The 17253-nt window shown below is 48.5% G+C and overlaps 1 protein-coding gene across 1 annotated transcript in view; it reads left to right on the forward strand.

The window, feature by feature from the left end:
• The window catches only part of PPP2R5D (protein phosphatase 2 regulatory subunit B'delta), a 27793-nt gene continuing 10540 nt past the window's right edge, over positions 1-17253 (forward strand). Inside the window, exons 1-11 of the mRNA XM_021534849.3 lie at positions 1-86; positions 859-966; positions 7710-7932; positions 8988-9187; positions 9578-9688; positions 11050-11142; positions 11603-11733; positions 11845-11904; positions 12573-12681; positions 13519-13572; positions 16313-16483. Of these exons, the coding sequence (XP_021390524.2) occupies positions 60-86; positions 859-966; positions 7710-7932; positions 8988-9187; positions 9578-9688; positions 11050-11142; positions 11603-11733; positions 11845-11904; positions 12573-12681; positions 13519-13572; positions 16313-16483 (1287 nt within the window). The 5' untranslated portion in view covers positions 1-59. The remainder of the gene's footprint in view (positions 87-858; positions 967-7709; positions 7933-8987; positions 9188-9577; positions 9689-11049; positions 11143-11602; positions 11734-11844; positions 11905-12572; positions 12682-13518; positions 13573-16312; positions 16484-17253) is intronic.

The raw sequence follows: 17253 nt of genomic DNA on the forward strand, positions 1-17253 counted from the left end.
CCGGGCGCAGGCGGCGGCGGCGGCGGCGGGCGCGGAGCGGTTGGGGGCCGGCGCTCACCATGCCCTACAAGCTGAAGAAGGAGAAGGTGCGGCCCTGGGGGCGGCGGCGGTGCCGGGGGAGCTCCCGCGCGCGGCGCCGCGGCCGACAGCTCGCTCCCGCCGCCCCTCCCCGGCGCGGCCTTCCCTCGGCTCGGCCCTCGGGCGGGGGCGCGCACGGGGCTGTGGCCGGCAGGGGGCGGGGGCGCGGGCGCGCTCCCGCGGCGGGCGGGTCGGGTGGCGCAGGAGGGCGGCGGGGGCGCGCGCGGGCCCGGGGAGGCGGGCGGGCGCGAGGGGCGGCCGGCGGTGCCGCGGTGCGAGCCCGGCCCGGCCCGCCCTGCCCTGCGCTCCGCCGGCCGCGGGGATGCTCCCGGTGGGGGAGGTACGGCCGCACCCACCTCCTGGCCCCGCTGCTCCCTCTGCCGCCGGGGTGAGGGCCCGGATCCGCCTCTGCCGCCGCCCAGGGCGGCCGGGCCGGGGCCGTGGGTGCCCCGGCACCGCGTATCTGCGATGAGGCCGCGCCCCGGGGAAGGGCTGTGTGGGCACTGGGCCCTGTCACTCGCAGGTGACCCGACGGGGTCAGCTTGCGGTGACCGGGACGGGAGATGCCAGCATAGCTCCTGGGCTCGGGAGCTTGGCCTCGTCCTGGGCGTCAGCGGGAGCCGCTGAGGATGCCTTTTCCAGGGAGAAAGGGCTGGGAGTGGATGTCCAGAGCAGGGCGTGCTGCAGGAGTGGTCTATGGCAGCACACATCTCTGTGCAGAGAGATGCTAAAATTCAGAACAAGGTGAAGTTTTCTCTGAATGTGTTCTCATCCTTTCAGGAGTCTCCAAAGTCTACCAAAAGCACCACAAAGCCTGGTGGCAGCAGCAGCAGCAGCAGCAGCAGCAGCAGTAGCGGGAAGGATGGTGGGGCAGAGAATTCAGAAGAGGTAAGGCTTTCACCTTGGGTACAGCAGTGTGCATGTGCAAACTCATTTTTGGGGAGGAATTAAATCTTTCATTTTAGCTGTTTCAAGCTCTTCCACCAGATAACACATGTCACCAGGATCTTAAGAAGTCAGAGCAGAAAATTGGCCCAAAGGGAGCAATGACTATGGATGAGACTGGTTGAGTCTCATACCCTGCAGACCTGCAAAAAGACATTTGGCACAAAGCAGAGGGCGAGTGGTGCTCACAGAGGTGGGCAGGGCATGGCGAAGTTGGCTGCAGAAAGGAACATGCCATGATTATCAAGAAGGTGGAAGCCTGACAGATGGGAGCAGCTTCTGTGCTCTTGTCAGAGCAAAGTGCAATCAACTCTGTTGTCACTTTGTGTCAGAGTGGTAGAGTAGTGAGAAGCAATAGGAAAAGATCTCTTCTTCTGAGGCATTTTCTGGAGGAGTGAGATTAGGAAGTAATGGATAGGAACACTTGAAAGAATAAACTGCTAGAGATTCAATGTCTCTCCTTTGGTATAACAGCCTTGTTGCTGAATGCAGCATTCCTCACAAGAAGGCACAGTCTGTATTCCCAGATGTGCGGTCTCACTCTCATTTTGGATGTTTCCAGGGTAGATACATTAGAATGGCCTTAGCAGAATATGATAGTATGATAAGCTGTCCTTAGAATTAGTGCAAATTTGTGTTCAGTGGAATTTTTCTCATAGTCCTGATTTTGTCTGTCATTCAGGCAGTGGTTGTGGAATTTGAGAATTTGTCTCAGAAGAATGTTATACATTTCTGAGGAAGCATGCATGCATGTATGTGTGGTTTATTTATTTTAAAGCTGCAATTTAGCAAACAAGCTGTGCCACTTCTACATTCATAGAAGCTTGTGTGCTCTGGTCTTGTCTGGAACACATTGCACTTGTAATTTGGAGGGTTGGGCATGGGAGAGATGTAGGCCTAATCAGAGCTAGGAAGAAATGTGTAGTACAGTGGTGTGGTTGTAGTCAATGTTATTTTAGAGTCTTCTCCAAAGCATAGATCTGCATTGCAGAGCCTCAGAAAATAAGCCTACTTCAAGCCACTCAGTTTTGTGCTCATGCCTGACCTGCCATGTGGCCAGCAAGGAGTCAGAGTCTTACTTTGTGCGCCTTGGAGCAGGGAGCAGTTTTGTAGATGCTCCATCATGGCCTTTGCTTCTATCCATTTTGTTCTGTGTATACAGCTGAAAATAGCTTGGTGGGAGAGCTGCCTGCAGACTCCAGGGAAGTGAGAGAGCTCCTGCATTGGCATTATGGGGTCAGACCTTTTATTTATGTGGAACTCTTTGCTGAGTTCACAGCTCTGGAAAGGTGTAGGAAAGTCTGGGTCTTGCAATGGATAGCCAGCAAAGCAGGTCACTCTGATGTGCCCATCCAAATCAGCAGTGGGCTATGGCACTGCTCTCCTGGTTACAAGTGGTGCAGTAAGAAGGAAAGAATGTCACAGGTGACAAGCTTCCTTTTGTGACCTGAAATGGCATGTAATATTTACCTGGGTGCAGGAGAAACTTAGAAGTGATGTGTCTAAAATTCCCTCCCACAAAACATACCCAGCCACTTCCTCATACTCCAGACAAAATCCAGCCCTCCTTTTAGATGGAAAGCTGTGTCTCCTTTGATCATAGGAACAGAGAGCAGGGCAGAAAGGAGACACTTCTGCAGTGTGTACTGCCACAGTCTCTTCTTCCTTTTTCTGTTGAGTCTGCAGTGAAGTTTGTTCCCTCTTAGTGTTTTCCTATCTCTGGAGTGCTCTGCTGCAGAATGGAAGAGAGCTCTTTGCTTGATAAGAAGAAATGTATACCAGTTTGAATGCGATTTTCTTGCTCTTCAGGAAACACAAAAAGGTATTTTGACTTTCACAATGTGTGAAGAATTAGGTAATATGTGCTGGGAGCAAAACTCCTTCTTTATGTCAGAAGCAAGAGGTGGTTTGACTTGTGAAACACTGGGAGTGGTGTTGTCTGGTGGGGTTGATGGGCTGAGCCCAGCATGGATACCTCTGCTGTCAGAGTTTCATGCCCTGTGAATTCCCTTTTGGAGTTATGGTTGGTTGGTTGCCTGTTCTAGGGTGAAAATTGGGTGCACTAAAGAGATCTTTCATTTTTCTTCATATCTCAGTAGATGCTTAATGGGCTCGCAGCATGTGGGCAGCCCTCTTCCAGTTTGTGCTTTTCTCTCTCACACCATGCTCCATGGAGCAGAGGGAAGAATCAACTTTAATTTATCCTGGTACCAGAAAGTTGTGATTTGTTTTGCAGGCAGCTTGTCTGGCTGGTGGGATGAGTAAACCTTGTTGCAGAGCAGCTCTGTTTTGATGGATCTGGGCAAATGCAGTGGACAAAGAGCTCCTATGGGGATCTCTGTGGAGGAGACTAAGAGGGTAGGAGCCAGTCCAGAACCCCCTAAGCAAAGTGCTTTGTTCTCTGCAGTAAAGGAGCTCTTAGTGGAGCTGATCTGGAAGGGCAGATATGTTGAAAAGCAGGCATATCCACAAGGGAAGGAAGGTGTTCGATTCTCTCTTAAGTACAGGGGTACTGCAGTGCTCTTAGTTTTACTCCAAGATGAGCATCTCTCTGATGTCAATAGCCAGCAGAGCTTGGCCAGCCCCTGGCTTTTGGGGGGGCAGTTTGCTGTGGAAGAGACAAGGAGCAGTGGACTAAAACATGAGAACAGGGAGTGGGAAATGAAAGGTATGTTTAATTCAGTCTCTCTGGAACATAATGAGTATGTGAATGCAGAGAATTTATGTGTAGCTATTTAAGGAGAAAAAATAAATAATGTCAGAGAACAAGGCAGCATTGAATGAGAGGATGAGAAAGAGTTACTCCTCCTGGCCAGAAAGACTGGGAGAGGCAGCTGGGTGGGGAAAAGAGTTAATGACCTGGAAGTGGGAGCAGGCATTAGCAGCAGTAAAGATGGGAGTTGCTCTGCAGCCTCAAGGGCAGATTGGAGCCTTGCTGATGAGATTTGCAGCTCTGGGAGAGGGTGTACCTTTTCAGTGAGCTGCTGTATTTTCATGTTTTGCACATATCTCCATGGGGCTTGCTACTGCAGTACCTGGACTTCATTATTCAGAGACAGGCATTACAGTGTGTTCATGTTACTTCTGAGGCAGAGAGCCTCATTTTAATAGGGAAGCTGTGTAACAGCAGACAAAGAGAGCAGGTACTGACTTGAGGGATGGGAAGGGAAAAGTCATCTGAGGAGGAGGAGCTGAGAGCAGATCTGGGCTGGGAAGCTTAGTGAGCAGGGGATGCTCAAGGGACCAGTGAGGCAGAAAGGTTTTCCCGAGTGGCGATGCACCCAGCTGCAGTAGCAGTGCCTGCAGAGGTGAGGTCATGCATGGGTAGGGGAGAGCAGGAGGAGCTAGCGCAGCTCAGAGTGGCAGGGAAAAGAGGATCTCTGTTCTCTGGGGTGAAGAGGAATGGCACAGAGCAAGCTCAGGGCCTGGGGCTCATTGGCTTGCGCAGGCAAGTTCCTAACTAGGAGGAGAGGTGGTGGGAACCAGTGGGGAGGAAGTGCTCTGGAGGCAGGGAGCCTGTGTGCAGGAGTTCTAATTCATTTTCATTTAGGGGTGTGACGCTGTTGGGGCAGGATGATATGAAAGGACTTCACTTCAGAAGACTTGAGAGTAGAACTCTGATTTATTTGAAATACATTGCTCGTTTTATAGAGAATATTGTCCAGCCCAGTTCTGTTGATCCTAAAGTAAAACCATATCACACCATTGGTGTGCAGTGAATGATGCACAGTGGCAGAACCTACCTATAAACAATGTGAACAATACGAGAGATAAAGAATTTACATTCTTTCTCAACTGTTTCCCAGGCTTCTGCCTGGTTAGAAACCTTCGTTTTCTCTCTGACTGAACTGAGAATATCTACAGGGGTGGCCTGTCCTGTTGGCACAAGGAGCTGCTCCACTGCAGTGGGGAAAGTGGAGCTACCCCACTGTGCTTGGTGCAAACACCTTTGTGCTATTTTCTGGTCACTTCAGTGTGACCCATGTAACAGCCACAGCAAACAGTGTCCCCCAAGCTGTTGGCTTTGTCATGGTGTGTGAGCCTTGCTTGTTATGAGGGGGCTGAACCTGTTCAGATGGAGAGATGCCTGCAGCCATGGAGCAGTTGGCTGGTGTTGGTGTCAGGGAAAGAGTCTGTATGTGAAGAGAAAAGCTTTCAGGTTCAGTAGTCTGCTCTGCTTTCAGGGATGGAAACTTCGGAGAAGAAGGTGTTAGGAAACTTAAAATAAGCCTCTACTGATTCATGTGACCAAGGTAGGAGGTGTTGAAGGCAGCAGGACAGCAGGCCTGCCACAGGAAGCACCTCCTGAAAGCAGGGATTCAACTTGATCCCAGAAAGTGCCTGTATAAGCAGCCCATCATAAACCCTCTGAGCACTGCAGCATGTATCTGACCTCTCCAACCATCAAATTTTCTCTAGTAATCAAAAGTGAGACTTTGGCATGTGCACGACCGTTTATTAAATAGCTGGCAGCTAAACCTGAAACTATCTTTTGTCTCTATGCAAGATGTTGAAGACTGTGGACTGTTGAAGAGTGGTGGACTTTTCCAGCCCCCTGGTGCAGCCTGTTCACATGCAGTAAACACACCATGCTCTGAACATTTGCCTGTGGTGTTTTTGGGTGGGGGAGGAGTACACAGGCATGTCCTCTCAGCTAGGAGGGCTCATGTGTCCTGCTTCCTTCAGTGTTACCTGGGATGCCACTAGTGCATCTTCTGCTTCTCTACCATCTTTGCTCTGTAGTGGCTCAGCATTCACATTTTTCCATTCTTCCCCATGGAAGAAGAGTGATGCAGAGTTGAGGATTCCTAAAGGCATCTGGACAATATTTTGAGTGGCTCACACTGCCCTGATACCTAAGTATTCAGGGTGAGGAATTAACTTTTCAGTCTTGGAGGCTGTCCAGCAAGGCTTTGTCCTAGCTTAACTGAGCAGAGACTACTCTTTAGGACAAGTTGCCTGCAGTTTGTAGTCTGGGCCCACTTTGTTTGACAGACACTGCTGTTTTTATCACAAGCTCATCTGGCTCCCTCCTCTCATCATGGGACAATGCTGCTCCATGAAGGGAATCAAAACAAACGTAAACTGTAGGGAGTTCAAATCTTGTTGTCTTCCCCCCACCTTGGCTTGTAGCTGAGCTTGAAACAGAATCACTCAAGATTCCTTCAAACAGAGCCAGACCAGAACCAACATTTTTCTGATTTCTCATTCAAAGTAATGGCTTGGCAAAAAAATTTGTTGTGTGTTGGGCCCTGTTGTCCACGGGGAGTCTTTACACTTGCTCTACAGATCCCGATCTGTACAGCAGCATCTCCTTGTGGACAGCTTTCCCTGTTCCTACTTTGCTGCCTTCCCACATGCTGCAGGTGCAGTAACTCTTGCTTTTGCAGTGCAGTAGTGTGCTGCACCTCTTTGGAAACCAATTCAGGTAAAGAAAGGACTGTGCAGAGTAGGTGCAGCCCAGCCAGGAAGAGATTGGCCATGTGGAGGATGGAGAGCTGAGCTCCTGCACTCCTTTAAAACACTGCTGGTCGCTGTTCTGGTGACCAGCACTGTGCTCTATGTGACAGCTGAGAATTAAGGGGAAAGAAGGAGGTGATGTCCAAGAATTTCACTCACCTCTGCTCCCCATCCAATGTGCTATTCTTGCTGTATCCTAAACAGATTCATCCTGCAGCTCCTTGGCTTCATGTACCAGCAGGAAGGAGGTGGCTCATACAGCACAGCCAGGGTAGGCTGGGTGCTGGCTCCAGCTAATCTCTCTGCTTCCTGGCAGGATGTTGCCCTCTTTTGTGCTGAGTTTTCCATTAAAGGGTCATTTATTGAGTCATTATGGTCCAAGTGGGACTTGAACCAGGTGAGATTCAGCAGGGTCAGAAGAGAGCTGAGCTGAGCAAACACTGGCTTGAGTTTTCTGGTCACATGCTGAACATGAGAAAGTGCTTTTGTTAGTTCAGTTTAACTAGAGTGCAGTGGGAGAGGAGAATGCAGGCAAAGAGTTTGTGTGGCTAAAAGGAGTGATGTGGGAAAAGCCCATCTACAGAAGTCCAGACAGCAGTGAGGCAGAGATGGGAGAGGGCAGCCAGGATAGGCTGGTAGAGCCCACAGGCTGGGATCTAAGGTTATGTATGTTTGTATGTATGGTCTATGTGGTTTGTGCTCCTGGACCATGAATGCAGCAATGATTGTAGTGGTCTTCCCTATTTTCTTTCCAAGGCCTTTATGTCTGCTCTGTACTGCATGCTTTGCTTTTTCACAGGTGAGTTCCTGCACAAGGACAAGGAAGCAAATTGCTGGTTTTCTAAGCTTGCTTGTTGTGTGTTGTACAGAGTACTGCAGAGACAGCAGCATGCTGAGATTTCTGTTTGGACCACAGAAAGTTCTTATTTCTGCTTCTTGTAATTTGTCACAAGATGTGACTTTGCTTTCCATATCCATAGCAATGGCTGTGCCAAGAGGCTCTGGTATCTTTGTGCTACTTTGCAGACATGAGTAAAACTGATGTTTACTTTGCAGGTATGCTGCAAAGGCAACCATCAGCTCTAGAGCTGGTGAGACGCACTCAACTGCAAGTGCAACAGTGAAAAACCTGCCTGGTTTCTTCATGCCAAGAAGATGCTGATGGCATCTGCTTATGAGGCTTGTAGGCAAAAGCTTCTGAGTTGTTTTATTCTTTTCTCCTGCAGCAGGCCCAGCAGCCTCAACAGCAGCTGCAGCAGTCACAGCAGCAGACACAACAGCAGCCTACATCAAATAAGCGGCCCAGTAACAGCGCTCCCCCCCCAACCCAGCTGAATAAAATCAAGTACTCAGGGGGACCCCAGATTGTGAAGAAGGAGCGCCGGCACAGCTCTTCCCGTTTCAATCTGAGCAAAAACCGGGAACTGCAAAAACTCCCAGCCCTCAAAGGTAAAGAGGCCATGGGGTGGAAGTGACCTGCATGACAAGCTGAAGTTTCTCCAGACAGAATGGAGTGGTGTACAGGCTCTTCCCAAAGCAACCCTTCCAGTGTCCAGCTAGTTACATGGACAGTGCAGCAAGGATGGTTCTGGGAAAGGTGCTTGGCTTGTTAGCTGGTAGAGAATTGATGGATGGTCTAAAATAATCAGAGTATTCTCAATGCAAACTTCATACTTACCTTCCCAGTTGAGGTATTTAAACCTCCTTCTGTGTACTGAGGATTACCTCAGATTCTTCAGGAGGTTGTGCAGAGACCTTGGTGCAGACTGTCCTTGGTTCCTACATCCACCCATTCCTGGGGAAGGACCAAGCTTCCTCCTATTTTTGTTTCAATGTTAATTATGATAGTGCAAATGAACCTGTCAATGTTAGGGCAGCATGGTATTATCACTTAGTGTACATTATGTTGCAATTAAACATGAGTATGGACAAGGAGAAAGCATTTTCAGCAGTCATTAAGGCAGAGCCATTGCTTAGTGTTGCTCACAGACACAGACAAGCCTTTGGGGAAGGGAGGCACTGTGTAGTTTCCAGTTGTATCAAAAAGAGAATCTGTTAATGTACAGCTCCTGCCATCCTCACCCCTCTCTTCCACCCTGTTCTCTGGCAGGAGGGTTAGGCTACAGTGTGTGCTGCCCAGCTCCCTTTGTGTCGCTGGGGTGCAGGACATGGCTGTCACCGGCCTGTGATGGGAGCTGGTTGAGTTCCTTTTTCAGTGTACTCTGTACATGGAAGAGATCAATATTTATCAGGTTAGAAACTGCTACCACGTTTTAAATCCCCTCATGGCACAGTTGCTTCAGAGGCCTGGCAGCCTCTCTGTCTTCCTTGCCCCATGTCCATAGCAGGGATAACACTACCTCTCCCTCTTCCCCTCCAACAATTCAAGGGCAATGTGGCAGGGGAGGGAGAAAACACGGGGAGTAAATCACAGTGCTCCCTGGGTAAACCAGGAAGATGATCTGCCTGTCTCCAAGGACAGATGTCCCTGCTTTCTCTGACAGATGCTCCTCCACACGAACGAGAAGAGCTTTTCATCCAGAAGCTACGGCAGTGCTGCGTTCTTTTTGACTTCATCTCTGACCCCCTCAGTGACCTGAAGTTCAAGGAGGTGAAGCGAGCAGGTCTCAATGAGATGGTGGAATACATCACACACAACCGTGATGTTGTCACCGAGGCCATCTATCCTGAAGCTGTTATCATGGTAGGGCATGGAGCCAGTGTTTGTGTGGCTTGTGTGCCAAAGAAGTAGGGAAATGTGGGAGGAGGAGGGGATGAGGATTTGTCAGAAAGGAGTGTGACCCCAGTCCTACTGATTCCTTATCTACCAAACTGCAGAAAGAGAAGTGTGTGTGGGGGTGGTGGTAGTGACAGTGCCTGCTGTGGGGAGAGGTGGAAGCTCTTGTCTCTGGCACAGACTGCAGTTGGGGAGGTCCTGTGCAGACTCTTGCCCTACAGCCTGACGGAGGGGATCAGCGTGTGGGCACAGCTGTGACAAATCACAGTGTGTAGCACTGCAGTGAAGGATTTGCTGTGTGGAGGACCATCATGAGGTGTCAGAATGTCATTCACACAACTTTTTCACTTGCCTCAGTTTTCAGTGAACCTCTTCCGGACACTCCCACCATCGTCCAATCCCACAGGAGCAGAATTTGATCCTGAAGAAGATGAGCCTACATTAGAGGCTGCCTGGCCACACCTTCAGGTGAGGAGAGGTGGGGGATATAGATCTGGTGAATTTATCTCCGGAAAGTTGAGAGTCCATGTAGATCTGGAGGCTGCCAGCCCTGCCACTGCTGTTTCATCAGCCTGCGAGGGTTGCTGGGGAAAGACCAGGCCTGCCACCCAGGGGTCAGTGGTGGCTCTTATGTAGTGCAGGAAGCAAGGATGTCCTGGGAACTGGCTGATGCCTGTATGCAACGTTCATCTGCAGATGGCTTTAGACAGACTAGGTAAAAAGGGTTAAGAAAGTTACAGTGAGCGTGGTTTAGCAGAGCTCAGCAATGGAATTCAGGAGGAAAGCTCGAGACACTTGCTCAGGGGTATGTTGTCAAGCAGACAAAGGCAGAAGAAGAGGCAGGTACTGCAGAATGAAGCAGAAAATACAGAGGAGAAATAAGGTGTCATTCTGCAGCAGTGGTTAATCACTTCTTACTGCTGCAGTTGACATAGGGATGTGAGCATTGACAGAAATAACGTGTCCTCAGCACCAGAGTGCTGTGAATGCTAGGCAGCATTTGTTTTTCAGAATTGAGAAACAAATGGATTTGTGGCAATTGAATGCTGAGCCTTTTGGTCAGCACCTCAGTTTTTTCTTTACTGCTGTCCTTGGCAGCTAGGCCCTACCTGTAGATGCATGGTCCTATCCATTCCAAGTCAGACCTTTCAAATGCATTGATCTTGTTTGGCCTAGTGGCCCCTCAGAACCACTAGGAGGGATGAGAGTGGGCTCAGTCCTCTCAGAGAACAGCAGGACCAGAAGCTGATGTTTCAGCACTGATGTTTCAGCCTTCCTAAAGCAAGCTGCCCTTTGTTTTCCAAGTGGGACACAGCATGCAGCTACCCTGGCTCAGTGAGACCAAGCCAACCTTGAGTCAGTACCCAGGAGGCAGAGGACACTTCTTATTTTTCTGGGGTCTGTTTTATTTCTCTGCTCTTCCGTTATTCCTTGGAGTGTCTCAAGGGCATCCAGTGAGTCTAAGCCTTTGCCGTCTCTGGAGATTTCTGATCTCTGTAGGGATATGTGCTGAAGATAGGAGAAGAGTAGAAGAGTTTCCCAGGTGTAATGTCTTAATCTGAGTAGGTGGATGTTACCTTTGGGAGGACCTGAGATGATAAGATCTCATGCAGATTTGGGCAGTTATGTGCCACCAGAGACCTCTGCACATTAAAGCAAGGGCAGCTGAGTTGATCCCACTGGGTAAGGAAACACTGGGTTTTATACTCCTGTTTGGGCTTCCCAGCCTTCCCCTGTATCATTAAGGAGGAGGAAAACATAAAATCTGAAGTAAACATTGGTGAGAGGACAGGGGGATTTCTAAGTAATTTCTCATTTTCCCCCAACAGCTGGTGTATGAGTTCTTCCTCAGGTTCCTGGAGTCGCCTGACTTTCAACCAAATGTAGCCAAGAAATACATTGACCAGAAGTTTGTGCTATCTGTAAGTAATTGTTGCCCCTGCCAGTGTGCATCACCTTTATGAAGGACATGCAGCAGATTTTGGTGCTTAATGATGTGACTTTTCTTTATTTGTCCTGAATGAGTAAACAGAATTTTCTGTGCAGGGCAAGACTGTGTGCAAGCTGTAGTCACTGGAACTCATAACTCATTGTACAGGTGGAAGGGGGCACAGAGGTCTCACAGGGGAAATCTGGGGAAGTGCAGCTTTTTAGAATGTGCAGGTCTTCACTGTGCTTCTGAAGGTGAAAGAAATGATGATGCTTCCAGCTTGTGATTAGGAGTTCACGTGTTTCAGGGAAATGACCTCTCTGCTCAGGGTGCTGAAGCATCACTCAACTGAAAGAGCTGTTTTTGGCCAAACAGGAGCAGTGCCTGGTGTTGCTGGTAGCTTTGCCCAGACAGGCAGTATGCAGGAACTGACTGAATTTCTCTCCCCACAGCTGCTGGATCTCTTTGACAGTGAAGACCCCAGAGAACGAGACTTCCTAAAAACTATTCTGCACAGGATCTATGGGAAGTTCCTGGGTCTGAGAGCATATGTGAGGAGGCAGATCAATAATATATTTTACAGGTGAGGTCTTTCTCAGTACCATTTAGACTCCCTGTCTCCAGCATTTTTCCTTCCTCTTGCTTATCAAACTGTATCCAGCATTTGGCAATGACTTCTCATCCTTCTCTTTAGGTTCATCTATGAAACAGAGCACCACAATGGGATTGCAGAGCTACTGGAGATCCTGGGAAGGTAGGGCCACTTTTGGGAGAACCAGAGCACCCATAGTGAGAGTGGCCTCCCAGCCCAATGTGCTGTGTGAAAAGGCAGTGCCTTCTTTCAGCAGTCCTTGCAGGAGGCACCTCTTCCAGGGAATCTGTCTGACAGAGCATAAAGTACTCCCCAGCATGCTGATAAATACAGTGGTAGCCTTCTCTTCCCCAGATCTGTCTCCTGTTCTTATGAGTTTGAGTCCAGTCACACTTGTTATCTTCCCTCAGCAGGCAGTGAAAGAAAAGAGCTCCTCACAGCTCTGAGAAGCCTTAGTAATAGACAGCCTTCTGCCAGGTTTCAGCTTCCCTTTTGTTTGTGGCCCTGTTGTGCTGCCATCCTCTGTTCTGTAAAGCACAAGACTCAAGCACTAAGCTGCTTGAGCTGGCCTTCCCCAGAGGTTCTGCCTAAGTGTGTGTGGGCTCAGCCTGGCAGGGGCAGAGCAGAGTCCAGGCTTCATCAGAGGCATTTCCCTGTAGTGCCTGCCAAGAACACTCTTGCTGAGCTCAGTGCACAGGCTGGGCTGCAGTGACCACACTTTTGGTGGGTGCTTCCTCAAGGGGCTGTTGAGAGCTAGTGTGTCTTGTGAGGTGAGAGATACTGTATTTCTGCTGGGTCAAAATTTTAACTAGGCTCTTGTTTCTTCTCAGCATAATCAATGGGTTTGCTTTGCCTCTGAAGGAAGAGCACAAGATGTTCCTCATCAGAGTCTTGTTACCACTGCACAAAGTGAAGTCTCTCAGTGTGTACCATCCACAGGTGAGAAGTGCTTCAACTTCCCAGGGTAGATTGGGATTTGGCAAAAGCTTATAGCTATTAAAAGCTCTATATATCTGTATTAGTTTATAGCTATCTACCAGGCCACATTGTACAAAGTTCTTGCTGTGAGATGTTCTGGGCTCTGCTAGTCCCATACTATAAGAGTTGTTCTATTCTTGTGGTGTCTGGGCCTGTGCCACTGGATGACAGGAGAGTATCCTGACATTTCCCAGTGTCTTAATGCTGTGGCTTGCTTTGTCTTTCTGTGCTGGAAGCTTGTGAAATATTGGGAGCCTGCTGAAACCAGAGAGGTAAATTTCCTAGCTGCTGTCATCAGCTTTGTGCATGTGGTGTATCAGCTATTAGTCACCACTGAGATATGTGGAGATGTTGGCTCGTTAGTCTGCTAGATTGGTTTAGAGATTAATTTCTTCCAATTTTGAGTACATAACAGAAGAATAGAGAAGATGAGAACTTGGGATAGGAAGTGAAAAAATACGGGTACTAAGTAGAGATATCTGTGCTCTCAGCCCTGTTTCTGTGGGGCAGGGCTTTGTGTCACTCAGGTTTGTTCCTCCCCATTGTGTGCAGCTGTGCTTTCATCTGAATGCATTGGCTGTGAACTGCTCTGGGTGACTGAAGTTTTGTCCTTTAAATTGCATTAATGTCCTGAGCTCAGGCCCTGTCTTCTTAAAGTCTTCACTTGCTATCAGTAAACTGGATTTGTTTAGAGCTGCAATATAATGGTCATGGTGTTACTTCCAGCCTAGGAGGTGATAGCACATAGTCTTGGGTAACTTGAGGAAGCTCTAATCTTGCCATGTTTCTTTCCTACAGCTGGCATACTGTGTTGTACAGTTCTTGGAGAAAGACAGCAGCTTGACAGAGCCAGTGAGTAATAATCTTGCTTCACTTCTGTGTGACAGTCAAATCCCAAAAAGCTTCACAGCTTCCTTAGAGCAGCCTTTTTTCACCCTTGCTGTAAAGAGGCTGGGAGTCAGTGGGATTGTTTACTGCATTTGCCTGGCTCCCTGGGGGTAGAAGGGGCTGTACTGCTCATGTGCAAGCCTTTAGCATTCTCTCCTGAAAGCTTCAGGACGAGCTATAATCTTCATTTATGCTTCAGATCTTGGTGTAGCAGAAGGAGCAGGATACCAAGCTGTTCTTCCAGGGCAGAGCTTCTGGCTAATGAGAGATATTGCAGAGACAAAATACATGACCATCTGATGAACCAGGGCTTGTGGGGGCCTGAAATAGTAATAGCTCCTCCAGAGCTGCTGGAGTTGGCTGCAGAATTGTGGGGATGAAATTAGGAACCTGGGACACAACATCTACTTAGGCATGCCACTGTTCCTTCATGAAAGTATTCCCTTCCAGCTTTAGCATCAGTTTGCTACTTTGTAGAGGTAAGTCACATTGTAGATACATTTACCTTCAGGATACATTGCTGGGAAACAGCAGGTTCTAAAACGTGAGCAGTGTAAATGGTGACCTCACATATTCTAGTTACTGGCTGATGAACCTGCAGTGTTAACCAGGCTAAATGCCAGCTTGGCAGAGGGTGCAAGAAGGAGACAAGTGTTTCTCCACCCACTACAGGCCAGGAAATGTCTTCTACAGAGCTGAGCTTCACAGGCTCAAAACAGCAGATGGGCAGAGAACACACACTTCTGTCACTGTAGCAGGGAGCACCAAAAGTGTGAGTGTTTTAATGAGTAATGCTGGCTGAGGTCGTTCTGTTCTCTGGCTCAAATGTGTGTGCTCATGGTGAGCCTGCCTGTACTGGGTAGAAGCTGGTCAGCTGTTGTCAGCTTTCTGGCTCCATAGCTCTGACACCAGCAGTGCTGAAGCAGACTTCCTAGCTTTCCCTTTAAACCTGGGTCCTCCATTTCCTTTGTTCCCAGAAGCCTGCTCTGAAACAAACCGCATAAAGTAGCTTCCTGATCATGCTGAGTACTTCCTGTGGCTGACATCCAGTCCTACAGCCTCCTGCCAAAGCACCTCAAAGGTTGAGGGAGAAGAGAGAAATAGAAATCTGTCGATATTCCTAGGCTTCACTTTGCAACTTATTCAGACAGTAAAGCGCCATAGCTCATCATGCTTTTCTGGATAACTGTTTAGTTGCCCCTAGATTACAGACCGAGGTCTGGCTTGGTGCTTGTGGAAAGCAGTGGAATGACCCAATTTCACTACCTCCAGTGGATGTTGTGTTGTGTTTCAACCAGACACACCAAGACCATACTGCCACAACTTGAGTTCTGTTGAAGTGCCTTGCTTGGGAAAGTTTTGAATAGACCCCCAAGATGACTGGTGTTACTGAAGTCTGGAAGAATTACAGGGCTTGTGCATCAGCAAGAATCTGAATGCACATTGAGATGTCACCAGCAGTGCTGGAAAGAGGCCACATTACTCCACGGGTCCACACTTGCCTCAAATGGGCTTCCCAGAAGCTTGCTCAGCAGGGCTTGACATGGTAGCTCTTGCCTCAACAGCAGTCTGAAAGACTGCCAAGTGAGCAAGGCTCAGATGTGCTCAGTAATAGCAAACACAGACTCCACACACCTCACACCACCTTAGTTGTAGGTGAAATGACTTCTGAGTCACTGAAGCTAACTCTTGCCTGAATGGCAGACATGAATAATGACAAACATTGGGGATAATGGACTGCTGGTTTCTCAAGCCTTGAGTTGGCAGAAACATAATGTTCGAATATCTCCAATCCTGTTGTTGCATTGCCCACTATTGTCCCTCTGCTGCTCTGAACTTCCTCTCGAGTGCTGGCTTCAGGATCAAGTAGCTGAAGTACAGAGGTTTGAAAGGGCAGCTCCTATAGCCAGCTGTGTGTGACAGAGTAAGCATCTCTTCTTTCAACAGAGTGTAGGTCTGCAGCATCGTGTATCTTACCTTTAGCTTGTCTAGAAGCATATGGGTAGGACAGGAAGCAGTATTAAAACTAAATAAATAAAATCTAGTGAGATGTAGCCCTTCCCTATTCCTGTAAGCAATCATTTTACTCAGCTAGAAGTTGCATCTGCATTGTCATATTTAATTATAACCATTAGGTGCAAACTCCATAAACTTGTGTGTTACATTCTGGAGTCTGTTTCAATTTTGAGTCTCTACAAAGTCTTGCAAGAATGAGTTCCATAATCCAGTTGCTTTTCTGTGAAGTAGTATTTCCTTTCCTTGTCCCAAACCTATCCATGGCTTTATTTATTTGGTGCTCCCCAGTATTCAAGCTCTGTAGTGTTTTGAATAATGACTCTTCAGAGACCTTCTCTATAGCATTTCCAGTTTTATTAGTTGAACTTCTATGGTTACTTTGCACTGTCTGCCAGCTGCTGCCCACTCCAGTTTCACCCTTCTGTGATGGGGATAAGAAATTATTGTAAGTTGTGTGCTTGTAATAAGAAATCATAGCAGCCTAGGTAGAGCTGCTGCCATGAGTGTAACTTTGCAGGGTTTGGGCTTTTTTCTTCTTTCTTAGCTGGTCACCCACCCTGACTTACTGAGAAAGTCTGTTCTGTTACTTCCTCCTCCCTCTTGCTGTTGTGACCAGACACTTAAAAATTTATTTTGCAGCTGGTGTTGACTTTGAGCCTCTAACTGTCTCTGTACTCTTCCTGGTCAGGTGATTGTCGGCTTGCTGAAGTTCTGGCCAAAAACTCACAGTCCCAAAGAGGTGATGTTTTTAAATGAGCTGGAGGAGATCCTGGACGTGATCGAGCCATCTGAGTTTGTGAAAGTTATGGAGCCCTTGTTCAGGCAGTTGGCCAAATGTGTCTCCAGCCCACACTTCCAGGTAGGTTGCAGCTCAGGGAGGAGATACAGTATTGACTTGTAATCCACTTGGCATGTGAGAGTGACACCCCAGGTTTGGGCTTGTATTTGGCATGTGGAGTTGTGACCAGGGTGAGTATTGGGGTGACACATGGTGGGAAGCAGTGAAGAATCCTCAGCACAACCACAGTGTGAGCTCATCCAAAGAGAAAACAGCGTGGATCTGTGGAGCCTCTCCTGCTGCTCAGTGCTGTTCAGCACTGTGTACTGCAGCAGGCTGGGGCACAGGTGATCTGCTACCTCCTGTTCTGGCTAGCAAGGACAAAGGAGATCAATCCAGGGTCACCCTGTTGAAGTGAAACCAAGCACTCTGCAGTATTGGAGAGAGGCCAACCAAAGACACTGTGCTGGGAAAGTCCTCTGTTTTATTCTGGCACAGGTAGTAAAGAGGTTCAGTGGAGAAGTGCTGGAGTCTGTTTCTTCCTTGTTTGCACTGAAGGGAAACTGGTTGTAGTAGCTGGCTTTTATCATCTCTGTGGATGGTTGTCTTAGGTTTAAAATGTACAGGGTGGTGGGACCTGCTAGTAGCTCCTAGCAGGTGTTCTTGGCTCACTGTTTTAGACTGCCATGAAGCATGCCCAGGAAGAAGACAGCTTGCTGATAAAACACTGGTTGACCCACATATAGGTGGAGTGTCAAAGAAGAAATGACTCAGCCATTTCCCAGTGAGAGTGACTCTACAGTGAGGCAGGCTGCTTCAGTTAGTCTTTTGGTATAGAGAGGTACAAAGTA

This window comes from Lonchura striata, chromosome 3 (genome assembly GCF_050655825.1).
Source record: "Lonchura striata isolate lonStrDom1 chromosome 3, ASM5065582v1, whole genome shotgun sequence".
NCBI classification, from domain to species: Eukaryota; Metazoa; Chordata; class Aves; order Passeriformes; family Estrildidae; genus Lonchura; species Lonchura striata.